The following is a 20,441-nucleotide window of genomic DNA, read 5'->3' on the forward strand; positions in this document are numbered from 1 at the left end:
AACAGAATCGACTCAAAAGAATGAATCATTCGCGAATGGGCATCGTTCATTGCCCAGAGAAAAGTAGACGGCGCGTTTGGAATAAACTTAAGCATTTTTAACTTGTATTTCATTAAGATACAGTAACGAGAGGAGAGTCGCCCACAGTAACGAAGTAAATGTACCGTTTTTTCTCTAAAAATATACTTGAGTAAGATTAAAAGTACCCATTTTAAAATATACTCTAAAAGTATTAGTTACCCAAAAAATGTACTCAAGTAAATGTAACGAAGTAAATGTAACTCGTTACTACCCACCTCTGCTTGTAAATAGTAAAATAAAACTCTTTCCTTGATATTCGTTGATATTTGTGTATTGAAAAAGTTTATGATTTACATTTATGGTCTTTATTTTATTTGGGCTAGTTAAATTAATTTTCGGGCTACCAAAATCTGAAGAGTACCTGCCCGAAGGGCTACCAGGGATTTAGAAATTTTGCGAGCCCTGTAAAGAAAATATTTTTTTTTTCATTTTTATATAATTTTTTACTAAAGTAGGTACACTGCTCAATATCAAACTGTAGATCAAATCAAACTGTAGAGGCAGCAACAAGACAACCCCCAAAAAGGCAATTGTTTTGCAGGTGGTTTCCAAAGACAATCGTTCTCTCTTTACCCTTCCTGACTGAGTTGTCACTAGTTTTGTGTTTGTCGGGGTCTTTCTCAGTACTTGTACCAAGAGGAAGTACCTGCAACCCAATCAGGTTGCACAGGTAGTCCAGCTCCTCTAAGATGGTATATGCATACGTGTCATCGCAAGGACATTTTGTGTGTCTCCCAGCATAATTTCAAGAGCATGGAGGAGATACCAGGAGATTACACGAGCAGAGTTGTACAGGGCCATAGAAAGGCAACAACCCAGCACTGCCAGAGCAAACTGTACAAAACAGACTCCATGAGGGTGGCTTGAGGGTCCGACGTCCTTTAGTGGGACCTGTGCTCACAGCCCAGCACCATACAACTCGATTGGCATAATTTGCCAAAGAACACCAGAATTGGCAGGTCTGCCATTGCTGCTCCAGTCTCCTCATGATTGAGAGCAGGTTCCCATTGAGTACATGTGACAGATGTGAAAGAGTCTGGAGGCACTGATGCCATTGACTGGCCCTTATGTTCCCCAGACCTGAATCCAATTATAGACATTTATGTATCGGTGCTTGAAGCTGCTATAGCTCACTGATGCCTGATCCAGGTCTCGGAGGAGATCCCTCCCAGACACCACCCACCATCTCATCAGGAGCATGCTTAAACAGGAGTGCATATAGTAAGCACTTCTTTCTTATTCCGAGGTCACCGTAGCCACCCAGATGCAGACTGTATCCAGATCAGATGGTCACTGAAGCCAACCGGATCCAGTCCGTATCCAGATCAGATGGTGGACCAGCACCTAGAGATGACCTCTACAGCCCTAAACGTCAGCGGAGACCAGGACAACTAGATGAGCCCCAGAAACTGATCCCCAGTGAAGACCCTGTCTCCTAGACAGCCATTGGGACAAGACCACATGCACCAGATGAGTCCTTTGCACAATCTGATTCTGCTGCAGCCTAGATTTAAACTGCTGATTTTGTCTGACCAGAGGAGAATGACACTATTTCGACACACTATCTCGCCGTCTAAATACTGTAAAGCTGATGTAAAGCCACCCAGCTTTATATCAAGCCGATGTAAAGCTGCTTTGACACAATTTGTATTGTTAAAGGCGCTATACAAATAATATTGACTTGACTTGACTTGACGTGGGGACGATACATAATACTGATTTACAATATGAGTTGATAAAAATTTGTAATATTACGCTTAACTTTAAGTTGTAACTTTTTAGTTGTAAACTTTTTAGTTTACATAACATAACAGATATTAAATTAGTCTTAGCAAGACAAAGAATTGGCCAGATTATTCCAGCAATGGAATAAAATGTAATTTCCATCACAAAAGGAATGGTGAATTGAGATGTGCTGTAAATGATGTTTGCTCATGATGCATGTGGCCCAAGACACTGTGGTTTCAGGATACTTGTTACCCAGAGGATGAGCAGTTTCGAGAATGGATGGATAGATGAAAACAATAAGACAGTAGGTATGGGACTGAGCACTTGCTAAAAAAGACTTCATGCAAGACTTCATGTGCTTCATGCATAAACCGTCTGACATTTGATCTAAGATCATTTAATTAATGTCATTATTATATAAAGAGCACCAGCCAATGTCCAAATCCTTTACTTGAGAATGGCAAGTGGCAAGACTCTGCCATAAGGAAAAGTGTGTATTCCTGCTTAGAACCTGACATGGTGCTAAGCACTTTTTCACGTCAAAGACCGTTTTTATAAATTTCAACATTGGCATGGATTTTAGCGCACAAACATTTTGTAAATGAAGGCCCTGGTTACAGAGCAGGCATGGACTGATCCTCTCTGGTGGGTTGAGTTCAATCCGAGGACACTATCAACAGAAAAGCAAAAGCAAGTTGCTTGTGCCTTTTTAATCATTTCACCCTTTCAGCAGAGAGAAAGACACTCATTATGCTTTGACCTCCTAGAGGTCTGTATTTGTAAGAGGTATTTGTAAGGAGAACCATTGAGCAAGATGACTCTCATAAATCGAACTTTATAGGCCGAACACAATAGGCTTTTGCTGTTGCTGAGGTGACCATTTCTAATGACTTGAGCTGAAAAGCTTCCTAGATGACATTTTGCCAAGCATTTTATCCTAATTTAATGTAAGGTTATCAATGCTGAAACAATCTGAGAGAAAATATTAAAAATGGCAAACACAATAAGGCACACTAGGTATTTTATTTAAGGTTTGTAGGCTGATAAGACGTCATTCTCAAAAGTTTCAAAATACTAATAATTTCTGTAGTGGTAAAACATTTTTACTGTATATACCTTTAAAAGAATGGTGTTTTGTTTTTAATAGCAGACCACTCTCATGTTTGTATGCATGTCAGGAAAACCACTAATCTGTGTGAAGGATCATTGGAATCACTCTTTGACCTCCATGAGAATTTGATTTATAATATTAGTGATATAAGTGATGTTGTGCAGTGGTAGTCCACATTTACACCATCCATGACTATACACATTAACTGCAATTGGTCAGTAGTGTGAATATTGTGTAATGTTAATGCACACCATCATTTCAGTTTTAACAGGTGTAATTTATAGAACCAATATTGTTTTAACCTGTTTGATGATTAAGATTGAAGTACTGACCATGAGGCAGTTGACTTCAGCAGCTTTCGAAGAGCACCTATGCATAATTCTGGGTTGCAGTGCTGAAGAACCTTTTCAACAAGTTCACCTTTGTCCTCCTGAGCAAGGTCAACAAGAATTTGCAATGCAGAGGACACATGATCAATGTCTGGACATAGAAGCCAGGTCAAGGCATTTCCATTATGACATGGAGCTGGACAGCATGCTGTTGATGTCATCCTTCAAAACACCCTATTATACAAACAAACAAATTAAGTAGTAAAAGGAGAAAAGTAACAGTTATTCTCACACTGCCTTAGAAATGTACTGGGGCCATATCATGACACAATGACATCGTATGTTGATGCTGTTACCTAATAACAGTATTAGTGTCATTATACGCTAATGCCTTGTAAAAATGTACTGTCACATGATAATAGTATGGTTATTTGATATATACCACAGTATTAAATGATTACCAATTATTTACATTGCATTACTCTACAAAGAATAGCATGGAAATCTGTAAGCACCTCTACTAGTAGTACCCTATGAGCAGTTCCATGCATGTCCAACAAATTTTGTGATTTGTGGAAAATAATTTTTTTGTTTTTAAGAAATTTTTTCCCTCGAATACAGTTGACTTTTGATTAAAAATTGCTATAATTCCGCACAACTGACAAAATAAACACTCACTGAGCGTCATAAAATAATTAATCTTACTGGCCTCGACGTTAATAAACTGGACGTCATCTGCTTTGTGGAGCTCCTCGTACCGTTAGCTTCTATTAGAGGTATGCAACTTACTGCTGGTTACATTTAGAGACCTCGAGACGTTTTGAAAACGTTTGCCTAGAGATACAACGAATGAAATAAGCACCCCTCAAGCTCCCATGGAGACGTTTGGCTAAAGGTTATTCACGACATCCTTTTTAGACACACATTAAACTGCAGTGCTTCTTATGAGAGGGTTCGTTCTGTACTTCAACCTACATCAGTGCCAAAAAAAAAGGAATTATGACACGTTTGTCAATATTTTGACTCAGGTATGGCAGAAACGAGCTTCCATTAACACGTAGATATTTTTCAAAATAGAAAGTCATACAAGTTTGGAACAACTTGGCATTATCTGATAATACATTATCAAACCAAGTGACATTAATAAAAGATCAACGCAATGAATTAATCAAAATGAAGACCAGATACGTGGTACGTGTTGTCAAAAGTCAGTTGAACGTGTTAATAGTGAATATGATGAACTTGGGAGTACTGACTTACATCGTATGCAAATTTCTGCCACAACAGCTATTTAAAAAACATTATATTCATTTAAAAAAATAAACTAGCTTTGCCATGTCAGGTACCACACTTCTAACATGAATGGCCATTTCAAATGAGTGTTTCTTGCAATCCATGTACCATGCTTCTTATCCATTTCAGGGCCACTGTACTTACTTTTAAAGCTTGGTTTTGACCCTTGACTCAGCGCTTTAAATGACACTCATACCAAAATTATTAAAATTGCACAGAATGTACACATCTTAATGACAATATTGTCCACATTTTTGGTTCAGTGGAAAGAAAAACCAAAGAAAAACAGTTTTAGACTCCTAAGACAACATTATATGGGCAAAACAGACACCATGCAAACAAATTAACCTTTACACATTTGAGATTCATTAATTTTATTCTTATATATTACAGTGACAAGAGATGGTCAGTTATCACAAACTTTATCCATTCACATATTTATGCATGTTTGTATGGTAATAGCTTAGAAAAAAATAAAAAGAACAGACACCCCCAACCTACACTAAACTCCCATTTCTCAGAAAAGAACAAGGATCAAAGTGAGGATATTCAGTGCACAGTGTTCAACCCCAACCAGATAAATAAATTATTTAGAATACGAACACAGACAAACGTCACATGTATGCATCTATTATACATGCTTATTTGTGAGTGCACGTCACAGTTTGGTAGTTGCCCTTGACGTAAGAGGAAGACACACTTGGAACTTGTGTGCACATTTTTGTATCAAGAAGAGAAACAATAAAAAATAAAAGAGTCTAACAAAATTCATGTGTTAAACTCACTTTGACAAAGATTTTAAGACAAACAAGACGACTAAACATTGAATGACTGGGACCCAAATGACAATTTTAGACATCCAAGAGCACGTTGACAATACGAATCAGTCAACTTTCCATGTGGGTTTTCAAGTTTTCCCAGGACATCCCTCTAACGGAGTGCTTGTAATAGTAAATTAAAATAAACATGAAATGAGTGTGAAAGGTAAATAGGATTGTAATGCATTTCAAAAACAGGTAGACGGAAAGGTGACATCCCCCCCCACCCCAAAGGCATTGTCCCCAACACTGCAACCCAAAAACAAAAATCCCATAAAAGGAAGGAAAAAGATTAAACCACTTTATCCATGTCCTTCAGTCAATAATGGCATTGCACACACAATACTGGTGGTGTGGTTTTGCACAGCTATTGGCTTTATACTTGATGAAGGTATGGCAGGTGAGTGACTATGTGCTAGGTTATGTGCACAAGAAGTCCAACTGGGAGAAGAGGAGGAGAAAGGGTAGTACAGTGAAGAGGTCCATATTCCATCTCATCATCTGTTGTACAGCAGTTTTGTCCCTCGACGGCTAATACTTCATGACAGAAGGGTGGATGGAACAAGCGAGCGCATGACTGTCAATACTCATATGCAGTCCACAGAGAAAGAGTTATGACGGCATGGTGTTTTTCTTCATTAAACACACATCCATAGCAGCAGGTGGAGCCTTTAAGACCTCCCTCTGAACAACAAAAAAAAACTCCATTTCCCATAATCCCCATAGGCAAGTTATGGAGATATGAAAGTTCTGGGAAGTATGTTTTTCCCCCCAATAGGCCCATCCAACCCACCAAAATTGTCCCCTATCCTACCAGTCAGTTTTTGAATTTCAACTCAGTCTCACCCCACACCCCCTGTGACCATCATTCTTCAAACTGGGATTGGGGTGGGATCATCGTTCCGGCTCAGACTCCAGCGCCAGAACTCGTTTACGCTCACGGCACTGCTTCTTATGGGCTGGCCAATCTCGCTGTTGGCACTGTGAGCCACAGTAGCGTGCCACTTGGCATCGTCCGCAGATGTTGAACTCCCTCAGCTGCAAAAGTACAAAGACAGAGAAGACACTAGTAGAATTGTCACAACTCAAATAAATGAGATAATCCCAATAAACATGTTAAAGTGAAAACTGTTTGGAATACGTATGCTCAATATTAGCTAATTAGGAGTGTAATTCCTTTGAACATGTTGTATACTTCTGTCCAAAAAAAAAATATTCATTTCCATACACACAGTACATGCTGCCATGCTTCTTGTGCTATTTTGCACACCAAGAGCATTGCGTTTTTTAATAAAAGTCTTATGTGAGGATTATGTGGCTGTGTTCTGTTCCAAAACTTTAGTCGCACAGGTATATTTGTAGCAATAGCCAACAATAAAGTTTTTGGGTCAAAATTATCCATTTCCCTTTTATGCCAGAAATCATTAGGATATGAAGTAAAGATCATGCTCCATGAAGATATTTTGTTAATTTCCTACCGTAAACATCAAAATTTAATTTCTCAATATTTTTTTTTTTTTGCACCCTCATATTCCAGATTTTCAACTAGTTGTATCTCCTAACAATGATAATATCCTAACAAACCATACATCAAAGGAAAGCTTATTTATTCAGCTTTCAGACGATGTATAAATTTCATAGTATTTAAAAAAAATTGCCCCTTATGACTGGTTTTGTGGTCCAGGGTCACATACAAGAAAAGCACCAGCATGTTGATCATAGTCAATCACCAGTCTCAGTTATAAAACGCACTGGCTATAAAAATGACTAGTAGGGTTGGGTATTGAAAACTGGTTCCGTTCACATTTTAATATGATTTAAAATTAAAGTGCAGGAACGGAAAGAACTTGCGCCCTGTTTGCGTGCAGCACAGACGTATGAAGTGCAAGCACGAGCACAGAGAACAACAGTGTCTGGGTTCCCAGTCTGTGTCCATTCTCAAACCCTTCCGTGCATTTCCACTGCAGAAAAGGTTGTTCTGGGCTGGAACTGGCTTCTTTCATATTTATTGACTAGTAGGCAGAAAACTACATCAGTATATCATCAACACAGCCGGGGTTTTTTTTGTCTTAAGTGAACATAAACAGATGAGAAAGAAAACACATGTACAGTATTTTTAGATCTGCGTGTTCAGTGTTAAAGAGACAGCAGTCTAATAAACATGCTGCCTGTCATTAATGTTAATCAAAGAACAGAAGAAAATCATTCACTTTAATAACTTTAATCTGTATTTTATATACAAAAAGAAAACTATGCAGTGTTTTTAAACTTTTAATTACAGTTTCTGTATCTGAAATTGGGGTCAGCTGTATTTATGCTATTGCTAAATTGATTAGTTTGTTCCTATTTTATTACTGACTTTACTTGTCTTTAACACTTTAATATTTGAAATTTATATTAAATCTAGTTGTTTATGCCATGGTAATATTGTTAAAACCATAGGCAAAGTTCCTCTTGTTGGCCTAAGTGTTCTGCAGGCTGATTTTTGCTTGTTATTCAGCAGCAACAGAATGCTTTGTAAAAAGACAAAAATGTTTGACTTCATTTTTTATATATATGATTTATCATCTTATTGGAATCTAAACTAGGAATCAATAAGCAGAATCTGAACCGATAAGATTCAAACAATACCCAACCCTAATAACCAGAATTCAAAAAAAAAAAAAACGCAACAAAACGACATTGAATGACTTCTCTACACCATACTGACCCTCCTCTCAATGAGCGAGCAAGGTGGGTAGTGACACTCGTAGTAGGTGCAGGAGCACTCCTCCTCTTCCACAAGCTCCCCGTTGGCATTGTAGTAACGTGTGCGACTCAACTCCAGGTACTGCTCTTCCACTGGGTCTGCTGGAACCTGCTGGATGGCCAGCCAGTACAACGACTGCTCTCTAGAGAGGACATTAGACAGGCATAATTTAGAAAGCACATCACAGCACAAGTTGAGCACAGTGGATAAGTTTTTTTGTTTGTTTCTTTAAAAGCTGTACGTCATAAAATCTAAATGTATTGATTATTTATTACCTTTGTTTGCTGGACAGTTCTTCTGGTTTGGGACTCCATCCCACAGGAACGAGACGCAAGTTGTCTAGACGGTTGTCCACTGTGACTGAGTTTATGTGAACTACTTGGAAACTTGGAGCAATTCCACCTCTGTGCTTTTCCCTGTGAACAAAAAGGTGGAGGGTACCTCAAAACACGCCATGACAATTAGTATTAAACAGATTATGAAGTCTGAAAAATGTGTCAAAAGGTGCATCTTAAAGGTGCCATAGAATGGAAAACTGAATTTACCTTGGCATAGTTGAACAATAAGAGTTCTGTGCATGGAAATAACATACAGTGAGCCTCAAACACGAAACACCTCCTCCTTATGTTAATCTCGTGAATAAAAAAAGACCACTGAAAAACAGGCGAATCAGAACATAAAACCGACTGTTACGTAACAGTCAGGATCACTAATAGTTATGCCCCCAACATTTGCATATACCCGCCCATGTTCTAGGCCAGCCGAACCATCAGAAGTTCTGCAGGTATTGTGAAGAACAAGCGAGGACAACTGCGAAAATGGCAGATCATGGAAATAAATGTTATGTTCCAGTCTGTGCAGGGGATGTGAAGTGCAGGGATGGGTTGGTGTCTTTATTCAGAAACGCACGGAAAGCAAACAACACGTTCTAATAAAATAGCACGAGCCACTAAAGGGACATGTTTAGCTCATTGCTAACTGTTGCCTGTTACAGTACATAAGATTTCACTTACCACAGAGATGATGACTGAGGATGATGGCGAATGATTTACAGATCCTGAGCACCACTGACAAGCATCTGATCATGTAAAATGTGTGGCAAGTACTGCCGCTCCATAGTATATACAGAGTACATGCGATCGCGAATCTCGAAACTGAAAGTAAAACGCAATCGTGCATTTGAAAACAGTTTCAATGCCCAGGCTCCCTGATGCCCGCATTTTATTTACAGTATAATTACCCAACGATATAACTGCGTGAGAAATATTTTCCCTGTGTTTCCTTCCTGTGATCTACTGAAATTAGCTGCACTGTGAAACAGCCAATCAGAGCAGAGCTCAACATTATTATTCATGAATCATGACCCTTCCACATAAGCCACATAACACAGATAACAGACCGTTTCATTCTGGGGAGAAATCCTAGGGTGGTAAATGGACATGCAAAACTGTTTCTGGAGAATTTTTGCTTTGCCGTTACCTAAGCCACATACCTTCTATATAGATATCAAAGAACAATTTAAAATATTGTATCAATGCATTCTATGGCACCTTTAAATATCGTTTTTATGCATTGCGTAAAAACATTTCATCATTAGTCATCTTTATGCATCAATCTATATAGATGTATCGTTACACCCCCATTGAGAAGGTTCATAAAAAAAAAAAACAGCGGAAAAAGCCATGGGAAATGCAGTAGGCTCTAACGGTACACTCACCAGAGTAACTCATGCAGTGGTCGACCAGCCCATCTACCCTTGCCGATGTCAAAGGCATAAGCAAAGATTTTTGCCCCATTCCCATCTGCATCAACTTCCATGCGTGCCTGAAAATAAAGACATTTGGGCATTCAATTTCACAGGACTAAATAATAGCATTCAAAGCATGTGACAGCAACAAAAAGAATCATTTGGGTAGTTGTTAAAGTAAAAGTTTTAAAATGTACTAGAAACACTAGAAATGGTCATAACACATAGGGTTGTTGGTTCAAACCCTAAATAAAATTCTCAAAAAAACAACAACGAGTTCTCACCTCAAAGGCATAGTTTTCCACCAATGGTATGTCTTGCTCATCAATCAAAGTGTACTTTGTCTGAAAGAACAAAATGGTGTTATAATGGAGAGTAAGTCAATTGAGACAACAATCCAAAAACATATCAGCTATTTTGCTTTCTCACTAAAGACTCAAGTTATACATAATGCGTTCCTTGGGGTTCCCACACTTTTTACCAAGTTTCTATTAGTTCGATTCGATTTTGAGAGAAATATGTATATAAAACGAAAAACAAACTTTAATATAGCATATACTTAATGTTTAAGTTTTCGATGCTCTTTGCGAATGTCAACCAAATGGCTGAACTATGTTGGTAACTTGCGACCATAATCTAACGATGTTTATGGGAAACGCACCCCAGACAGGTTTAACAAACCAGTTGAACCGATTATAATTGAAGAACAATCAAGTTTACAAATCAGACACTTGTTTCTATCTGAGAAACAATGACTACTCAAACCGCGCTTTCTGGTAATTATGAGTTTGTGGTCATTTAAAACAGCTTTTTCATCACTATATAAAAAGTCGATCCGTAGCTGCCTGTACAGTAATAAGGGTAAATATTTCAAATGTTATGCTTGCCATTACAGATTCCTGAATTTAATAAGCATAAAAAGCAGATGAAGAGTGCCTATGCAAACTTTAGCGATTATCACAAGAGAAACGCGTGAAAAGGCAGACCAGACCTAACCTATGACCGTCGACTAGCATGAGCTCTGTCTTATGACAACATAAAAAGGGCATCAATAAGACTGTATCGTATCTGCATCGCGTTTGTGCCTTTCATCCGACTTCTCACATGCTCCTATTGTTTAACCCCTAACGCTATAGATATCTGTTTACCGGCTGCCCTCTAGTGTCATGGCATGAGCGGCCTGGCATCCCAGAAACAGCTCGGATTTGTTCAGGATGACGCAAAGAACCCGATCAAAATAGTAAAGTTTAATAAACTGACAACATTTTGCAGAAGGTTTCGCGATGCATTCCAGATTAAGTGACTGCGCACATGTTTGACAGATAAACGGTGTAAGCACAGTGCTAAGGCTCATCACAGCCAACATGCCGGTTATCATGCTGCGAACGGTTCCTGGTTATGAGGCATTTTCAGACCTCTCTGAGCCATATTGGATGACAGTGTCATTACTGACGTGGATCAAGAAAACGCAGCAGTCTTGTGCTTAAAACCTTCTTAAACTGTAAACGGAAAAATAAAACTTTTACATTCCCTAGCTAACAAGCGAGCTCTCGCCCAGCCGTCTAGCAGCGCTGTAGCCACGCTAACTTAGCGGCACTACCACAGCAAAAGTAGGCGGCTCAAAAGGGACTAAAGCTACTCGGCTGATGAGCTGACCAGTTTAATTATAAAACCCACCCGTTTCGACGACAACTCTATGCCTATATTGCTCTCTGACCAAGGTCGATAACATCAACATTGACACAAGCATTTAGCTCACGGATCTCGGATCCCCTCCCCTTCGCGTCGCACATGGCAGCCCCAGGATTCAGCTCACCTTCCCGGCCACACGGCCAAGTCGAACAATCCCAAGCTTGAAATCCGACATTAGAGGGGATGTCAGGTCTGGGATGAAATGTGAGAGCAAGTACGACGGTATTAGGTTGGAAATCGGACCGGGCAAACCAACCCTGCATACAATTTTTAGTGTAATAGGGTCAGTCGTCGCCCGCGTCTTCCCCACCCGCTTCCAAACCACCGTGATGCACCGCTGAGAGGCGTTGGAAAAACCTGCCAGCTTCTGGGGGAGGGATTAACAGAACTTGGAACTAAACCAATCCTGAAAGAGGACTGACAGTGATTTGTCCAATCGGAGCTGTGCATAGTCAATACATTTGTGTTGGCCATTTAATTCTTATGCTGACGTATCACGGATAACCGTGCACGCGATCTGTCCAATCACAATACGACATTTCACGACAAAGCCCGCCCCTTGTATAACCACGCCTTTTCGTTACGTAACCAAAACACGACATTTTAGCGCGAAACGGTGCTCACCGGCAGGGCTGGTGTAATGGGAGCATTAAAATTATTCTTAATGATGTAGACGTTTAACTCTGTTGCGCCGCTGAAAGACATCATTTGTACAACTACATTTCCAGAAAAGTTGGGACATATTATAAATGCAATAAAAACAAACAAAGATTTCGTGCATTTATGCCCTTCAATCTTTGACAAAAGTTCAAAGAAATGATCTCTAATGTTTTCACTGACCAATTGAATTGAATCTGGTAAATATAAACAAATTTTGATGGCTCTAACACACTCTAAAAAAGATGGAACAATCCATGATCATCATTGTCTTATTATCTTCATGATTTTCAATAGCAAGATATATCTGGAAGGCAGGCAGCAGGCAAGTCAAGCAGACTCACTCTGTGTCTACGAAAATGCTGTTGTTGCACATGCAAATTGAGGCCTGGCATTTTCTCAGTCTAAATAACCATGGATTTAACCAAGACTCAATTCTGATGCCAGCATATGTCTCTGTTCAATCCCAATATATACCTCAATGGTACCTTCACACATGCAGTGGGCACTAATGCACCCCCATACGATGACAGATGTTGGTTTTTGGACCTGTCGCTGACAAAAGTCTGGATGGTCTCTTTCTTCTTTTTTTTGGCACAATAAACTCAATTTCTGTTTTCCCCCAAAACAAGCTGAAATGTGGCCTCATATGACCCCAGCACACAATTAGTTCTGTTCTTAGAAGAGGACTTGACAGCATCTCTGCATAGAATTTATGCATGACTTTCTTGCAAAACAGAGATTACAACTGTTACGTACAACCTGTATTTTTAAACCCCCAAAATGCCCATGTTATTGTATTTAATACAATAGCATAATGGTTTCTCATGCGGTGCCATCTGAGGGCTCATAGCACATTGAGGTTTCCTGCCTGTCACTATAATATGGCCTGAGATTCTTCCAGATTGCCTGAATCTTTTCACAATGTATGATAGATGTCGAAAGACCTAAAGACATTTTTGAATGGTTTGACAATTCTCTCATTAAGTGGCACAACACATTAAGATATGACCCATCTTTGTTTGCAAAGACGGAGACTTTGGTGGATGCTTTTTTACCATTATACCCTCAGTTCACTTATTGTGGAATGTTTTAAAACAGTTTAACTTGAATATTCTATAATCTTTTTACTTTTATTTTACTTCCATTCCAACTTTTTTAGAGTGTTTTCCAGCCATCAAAATTTGTTTATATTTACAAAATACAATTAATATTTAAAAAATGTTAAAAAGCATTAACATATCACATTTACATTACATTTACATTTAGTCATTTGGCAGATGCTTTTATCCAAAGCGACTTACAATTGGGGAATACAAAAAGCGATTAATCTTGAAGAGGCAATCAGACAGAGGAAGTGCTCGTAACACCAAGTCTCAGTCATTGTTCAAATAAGTACAAGCTAGTAGGTGGAGAGAAAGATAGAGGGAAAGTTTTTTTTTTTTTTTGAGTTTAGGATGAAGTCAAGTACTGCCGAAAGAGATGAGTTTTCAGTTGTTGCTTGAAGGTTGCCAGGGATCCGGCGTTCCGGATAGGGGTGGGAAGATTATTCCACCAGCCAGGAATGGTGAACGAAAATGTTCTGGAGAGTGATTTTGAGCCTCTCTGTGATGGTACCACAAGGCGTCGCTCACTAGCAGATCTCAGACTTCTGGAGGGGATGTAGGTTCGTAATAGCGAGTGGAAGTAGGAGGGTGCAGAGCCTGTGGTAGTTCTGTACGCAAGCATCAGTGACTTGAACTGGATGCGAGCTGCCACTGGTAGCCAGTGCAAGGAGATGAAGAGAGGTGTAACATGCGCTCTTTTGGGCTCGTTGAAGATCAGTCGTGCCGCTGCATTCTGAATCATTTGTAGAAGTTTGATTGTGTTTGATGGCAGACCAGCCAGAAGAGCATTGCATCACAATTATTTTTTTTCTGCATTTTACAAAATGTCCCATTTTTTGTAAATGGGGTTGTATACTCGTTATTAAGGGTGCATTATGGGATTGATTGAGTGCAATGTCCACTATGTTTCGGAACCCCTAAAATCTTGTCCCTTCAAATAGTGCAATATATATGTGTATAGAGGATTTGCTGACCGAGGGCTCATGTCTTTCATTCAGTTCATCATGTGAGACAGTGTAGTTCACAACAAGAGAAAGGTTGCGAAGTAACCTTGGAGCCTATGGATGTATAAAAATATCTGATGACCATGTAATTACCTTTAAGGATGTTATTAAAATTCTTAATTTATTTACGCTTTTATTGCTGTTCTATAGCTTAAAAGACATAACCAACAGTTTACAAGATAAAAAATATATTTGTTTTGTTGTCATTCGTGGAGAAAACACATGCTTAAACAATTGTTCAAGATCTCTTGCCTACATTTACAGAACTAAAAAAAAATAAAAAAATAGGACATGATGGATATGAGAATTGGACAGGACTTGTTAAAAAAATTTATGACTTGGTCCCATGTTGTTATTTGAAATACTATTACTCTAAATGTTCAATGAATATGGTTTTCCGTAATATATTTTAACTGTTTTTGTGATGACTGTGTAGCAAATAAACTCCTGGAGAGTTGGTGGAGAGTTACACTTTAACAGAACAGTGCTGTCCGGTTTCCAACCAATAGCCTACCAGACATGCTCATGCAAGATCAGATGACAAGCTAGCATATTGCTAAGATAGATAGATAGATAGATAGATAGATAGATAGATAGATAGATAGATAGATAGATAGATAGATAGATAGCATGTTGCAAGAACAGTTAAGTCTCAAGTTTAACTCGAGTAATAATACAGAAAAACGTATTTTCAGACTTGCGCATTCTACAACCAGTCCACTTCCGTGTTATACACCTGCGACAGGTAGGCAGGGCTCTAAAGCTGGATACACCTGCGCCACGGGTATTTTACAGATACATACATGAGCGAAACCAGGCAAACCCTTCGTATTTTATTCTGCCAAAAGTAACCAAACCTATTATTCTCTCTCGATACCATGAGCACGGAATACAGACTTTGTGAACTGGCAACGGTGTCCTTGCATGTCAATGACCCGGAGACTGACTCTCAACTGGACGACCCTTTAAAACATCAAGACCGAGTAGGAAATGTATGTGAAGGCGGCCGGCTGTTTTTACACACCAATGGCACAGTAACTGGAGAATCACGGACAAAACCTGTGCGTAAGTTTGAGAAATCGGATAACGCTGTAGGCAGCGGTGCTGACTGTTTATCATCGACTTCAGGAGAAGCGAAACTGTGTCCAGTACATGAACAAGAACTACAGTTCTACTGTGGTACAGAGGGAAGACTGACCTGCTCGAAATGTATGTCGGATGGATCTTGTCAGGGTCACAAGGTGACAGAGCTGGTTACTCAGGCAACTGTAGTAAGGGTGAGTCACGATTGGTTAAATAACATAATAATTAGGATTCGATGTATTAAACATTGACTAAAGAATCAATAACATAACACGCTCGCTATTCACGTTCGAAATGTGTAATGTTAGAATAACAGTAGAGAGTTTCAGCAGTAGGCTATTGTGTATGTAATTTGTATATTCATATGAGGAGGGCGTGGTTAGTTTCATTAATCAGAAGCGTTACACCCCGAGGTGAAGAAACTTCTAAGAAACTATATTTTTTTATCATTGCAATCAGATACATTTTATCTGTTCCCTTTTACAAAAATGTGATTATTGTTGTTATTATTATTATTTGTTTTGCATTTACATTTTTTCACAAGATTTATTCTGATTTCCTAACACTTTGCCTATTTGAAGTCTTTGCTGCAGATTTCCCATATTGTAAAATTATTTAAACTCATAAATAATAATAAAAATATATTTTAGAATTTACATTTCAATGCAGTGCTGTTCCTTGTTTGCAATTTTAAAAATACCTGCATAGCTCAAATCAACACTGGACTCACTTGTGTTATTCACTGGCCAGAAAAAAAGTCTAGTTAGATAAGAAAATATCAAACCAGACAGCATTTTTAGATAGCATTTTCAACCAAAAATGTAAATAAATAATAATTATAATAATAAAATAAATAAAAACAGAAATTCCAACATTTGTAAGCTTCCTTATACCATTGAGGACCTGTAGATCTGAAACTACTGAGCCTGTGTGATGAAACATTTCCTCAATACTTTTATAAACCCTTTTTTCAACAACAGATAAATTCAGATCATATCCACATGCCTTCACATTCCTTCCACGCACATACCACTAAACTGCTAGTTAAATGCCTCTTATGTGATTATTCCTCTTTGTTTCTTCTTTTTTTTTAAACAGAATCATTTGGTGGATGTCTGCGAAAAAATGCAGCTGCAAGCCCTGCGGATAGAACGATTCATTGACAGTACGCTTACAGCTAGAGAGAAAGCTGTACAGGTACCTGAAGAATTCACTAAATAGTCAGGACAGCTATATGCTATATTCTACACGCCGATGCTTACAAAATGTATTATTATTATTTCTATTACATTTACATGCGGTAGGCTATTTTTATTTTTACATAATAAGATATTAGACTGTGATATTATTGTAATTTTTTGGACATGGTAACTTATTCTGTGTTAATTTAAAATAATTTGTAATGGTGTTCTAAGATTACATCCCTGATGTCCAGATAAACTGTAGTTATAACAGTGTAATACAGTATGTTGTTGTAATTGCCTCTTGTGCTGTTTAATTGATAGACAGATGCAAACAGTGCAAGAGAACGTGTGTTGGCTCAGGTGAACGTGGTGCGTGAGGCTCTCGAGGAGGAGGAGCAGCGTCTCCTAGAGACCATACAGAGAGAGGAAGAGCGCGTGGAGCAGTGCCTGCTCACTCAGAGAGCACACTGGACTCACACTCTGGAGAAACTCACACACACACGCACCAGCCTGGTGCACACACTCACACACTCGACAGATACCATGATTGTGGTGAGTGAATGAAGAACCCAGGGGTGTAAAAAATACAGAGGATTTGTTCAATTTAACAAAGTATGGATACTTTGTCAACACTTTACACATTCTTCTCAATTACTAGTCAAAGAATTTGTCATATTAAAGAATTAGACAGTAACATAATATTTATGGGAAGATTGTTTTTTGTTGTTTATTTTTTGCATTACAGCAATGAGGATTTTGGGCAAGATGTGCGTCCATGCTTCCTTCTCTTTATGTATTCAAACAGTATAGTGTATAATTATGATCTTTGATTACATGTGGAATTCAATTCACAACTTAACCACTGTAAGTTAGATAAATAGTATTTTTTCTTGGCATATTCAAAATCAACTATCAAACTGATAATATTTTCAATACTCTATATTTTACTTTTCCCCATTTGTTTTTCGGATTAAATATAACCTGGATATTACTTGATCAAATTAGAAGAGGTGATCTCATTGAAGTAGTACACAAACTTTGTGTGTGTGTGTGGGGGGGGGGGATTACAAATGTGTTTAATCACAGTTTTCCCAGTGCTCAAATTTTCAAACTCATTTAGGAAGACAAATCAGTCAAATTAAAAGTAACTTGTCTTGACAGCATATCAACAACTAAATTGACATTTAATAAATAGAATAAAATAGTACTTTACTGAGTAAATTACAAATTACAAAAATAATACTTAAAATTATTAGCAAAGTATACACTTATGAATCCGTTTTTCAGTCAGTTTCTGAAAACTAGTATGTTTAGATGTTCATAATCAATTAATAAATAATAATGTGATATTCCACTGATTGTTGTATTTTTTCTTTATTTTTTCAGAGCTCTAATGAGGAAATAAATGACAGGTAATTTCAGTTGGGAACAAATGTAATAATATGCTCACATAAATACATTAAATGAGATAAGCTGGATATGAGAATTGATCGTGTACATGACTGCTATAGAATAGAGGATGCCGAGGGTGTTGGTGAACCTAGAGACACTGAGCAACTGACTTTGAAGAGAGGCTGCAGTGACAGTAAACTCATGGTGGGTTTATGGGCCAGTGCGTTACTGCTAGGACCATCTGGTAAGTACATTTCCATTTCCACAAGACAGGGATTCATTTAAGACAGATTCAGTGTATCACATGATCACCATACTCATGGGTTTCAAACATTTCGGTGCCGCAGACTCTCAAATATGATGACTTCCTTTCTAAAAAAACAAACTAACACAAACCTTTATTTTCATGTATAAATATCCATTTATATTGTGTAAATAAAAATATTATAAATATGCATTAAATATAATTTTGTTAGATGTATATACCTAAAGGAAAAAACTAATTGTGGCTGTCAGTTGAACAGAATAGTTGTGATTTATCTCATAATTTTTGTCCAGAAAGTATGTTGCTGATTAATAAAATATTTTAAATATATTAAAACATTTTGATAATTTTGCATACTATTTTTCCTTGTATTTTTCTGTGGACCCCCTTCTTACATGTTGCTTATACTGGAGAAAAAATGGTGTAAATAAAATTTTCATGATTTGATAGTACAATTGATAGTACATATTACACAACTGATAGTACATTTTACCCCAAAGTGGGAAGTAATACATTGAATTAAACATGACATTTTGAAGTAGAAAAACTGAAAAAAAAATTTCTTCTAAAATGTACTCCAATGATCTTTACAGTGTACAGTGTACTTTACACTGTTTCATTTTTGCAGTGTACATATGCTTTCCAGATGGGTAAAATCCAGTCTTTAATATTTATTAAGCGTTATAAGGGTAGTATAATATTTTGAAGCACTGAAATTCAACCTCTAATTTTCTTGGTCTGAACATTTTTTCAACATATTCGTCTTTCCTTTAGCCCATAGATTAACTGCACTACGCTTTGAAGCTCAGACGGTCAGTCCTCTTCTCTCCCTCTCCAACGACCAGTGCACCTTAACTTTCCTGCCCAAACGTCAGCGTCAGTTACCCCCCTCTGACCCGGCGCGCTTCGATAGCTTGCCTAATGCCCTCTGCTCCCCTCCCATGTCCTCTGGTACTCACAGCTGGTTACTTGATGTGGGCACGAGTGCTGCCTTCAAAGTGGGGGTATGCTATTCCAGCGTAGAACGCAAAGGGTCCGGCAATGGTGCACGACTTGGCTACAACACAAAATCGTGGGTGCTCTCGCATTATGATGGAGACTTGTCTTTCTGTCACGATGGATGTAATGTGGGTATCACAGTGGCTAAGAAGCTCAAAAGAGTGGGACTGCTTCTGGATTGGCCCAGTCAGACCCTACTGTTCTATGATCCCGAATCTACGTCTGTGCTGCATGAAGTCAGACATGCTTTCAGTGAACCGCTGCTGGCCGCCTGTGCTGTGGCTGATCAGAGTGTCTCTATACTGCACTGAACACACGATGAATGTTAATGAAGGCTCTGAAGATCCCGAGGACTTGAAGGGATGGTGGATGTAACATTATGCAATGTCATTTGAACCAATGATCATTTTTAAACATGTTTTACATTATCTATGCCATTGAAGACCAATATATGCAAACGTAAGAGAAAGTGTGATAAAATCAATCACATTGTTTAGTTATAAAGAAGCTAAGTAATCAGTAATCAGTGATTCCTTGATTTTGCAAACTTGCTTAAAAGAACTACAAGCTAATGCCAATGATTTTTTATATTTATAAATTATTTAAATAATTTTATTCTCCATCTCTTTCAAAGTATTTCATGTTTACGTGTTAAAATTATTTCAATTATTGTTTGACTGTTTATATTTATTGTCTGCACATCATATGAAATACTTGACAGTACCCAACTGATACTGATATGGCTGATATTGATATTCGGAGCAACTGACATGTAAAAGAAAATGTGATGAAACTCTAATTATCAGATTTTCACATGGTTATCGTTAAATCTGTCATTATGGTAACAATGTTCTGACCTTTGTGTGATGAGATGTTTTCATGCAATAAAATGTGTACTCATTTCCTGTTATCTCATCTTGTTAATTCTACCTATATCTAATTTTTCTGGTCTATGGTGGAGGAAAACACAATAAATGGCAGATTACCATAAATCACTCTAGAATCTACTCTCCCTTAATGTTCCTTCCTTCCTTCTCATCCATAATTGCATATATCATAGATTTAGATTTTATTAAATTTTTTTAGAATTGTTTGAACTGAAACAGAACTTGTTAAATGAGTTGAATAACTTTGTAGAAGAACTTTGAAATCCTATTATTAGTATTACATACAAACTGTAATGCCAAGCCAGCAGAGGGAGCC

The 20,441-nt window shown here is 38.0% G+C and overlaps 2 protein-coding genes across 3 annotated transcripts; one reads left to right on the forward strand and one right to left on the reverse strand.

Moving 5' to 3' along the window:
* Nucleotides 1-4,887: 4,887 nt before the first annotated feature.
* LOC306870214 (zinc finger MYND domain-containing protein 19-like) lies at nt 4,888-15,715 on the reverse strand. Of its 2 annotated transcripts, none has more exons than XM_079417342.1 (6): nt 11,673-12,033; nt 10,141-10,200; nt 9,827-9,933; nt 8,385-8,525; nt 8,071-8,251; nt 4,888-6,398 (listed from the first exon to the last, which is right to left on the reverse strand). In XM_079417342.1, exons 1-6 carry the CDS (start codon nt 11,721-11,723, stop codon nt 6,255-6,257), a joined length of 684 nt encoding a protein of 227 aa, XP_079273468.1. In that variant the 5' UTR covers nt 11,724-12,033; the 3' UTR covers nt 4,888-6,254. The 2 variants fall into 2 exon arrangements, with proteins under 2 accessions (XP_079273468.1, XP_079273469.1); XM_079417343.1 differs by lacking the exon at nt 11,673-12,033 and adding an exon at nt 15,514-15,715 and having other exon boundaries at nt 4,890-6,398.
* LOC306870213 (B box and SPRY domain-containing protein-like) lies at nt 14,875-20,232 on the forward strand. The gene is made up of 6 exons (XM_079417341.1): nt 14,875-15,592; nt 16,497-16,595; nt 16,904-17,134; nt 17,969-17,994; nt 18,094-18,218; nt 19,014-20,232. Exons 1-6 carry the CDS (start codon nt 15,194-15,196, stop codon nt 19,547-19,549), a joined length of 1,416 nt encoding a protein of 471 aa, XP_079273467.1. The 5' UTR covers nt 14,875-15,193; the 3' UTR covers nt 19,550-20,232.
* Nucleotides 20,233-20,441: the final 209 nt, after the last annotated feature.

This window comes from Barbus barbus, assembly GCF_936440315.1.
Source record: "Barbus barbus genome assembly, chromosome: 5".
In the NCBI taxonomy this organism is placed as follows: domain Eukaryota; kingdom Metazoa; phylum Chordata; class Actinopteri; order Cypriniformes; family Cyprinidae; genus Barbus; species Barbus barbus.

Excerpts from the sequence above, each read along its gene's own strand:
- LOC306870214 (XM_079417342.1), bottom strand. The coding sequence starts at position 11,723 with ATGTCGGATTTCAAGCTTGGGATTGTTCGACTTGGCCGTGTGGCCGGG. Across the intron at positions 10,201-11,672 it reads TTGGCCGTGTGGCCGGGAAG|ACAAAGTACACTTTGATTGA; the intron begins GTGAGCTGAATC and ends TTGTTCTTTCAG. Across the intron at positions 8,252-8,384 it reads GAACTGTCCAGCAAACAAAG|AGAGCAGTCGTTGTACTGGC; the intron begins GTAATAAATAAT and ends TGTCCTCTCTAG.
- LOC306870213 (XM_079417341.1), top strand. The coding sequence starts at position 15,194 with ATGAGCACGGAATACAGACTTTGTGAACTGGCAACGGTGTCCTTGCAT. Across the intron at positions 17,995-18,093 it reads AATGAGGAAATAAATGACAG|AATAGAGGATGCCGAGGGTG; the intron begins GTAATTTCAGTT and ends TGACTGCTATAG. Across the intron at positions 18,219-19,013 it reads GTTACTGCTAGGACCATCTG|CCCATAGATTAACTGCACTA; the intron begins GTAAGTACATTT and ends TCTTTCCTTTAG.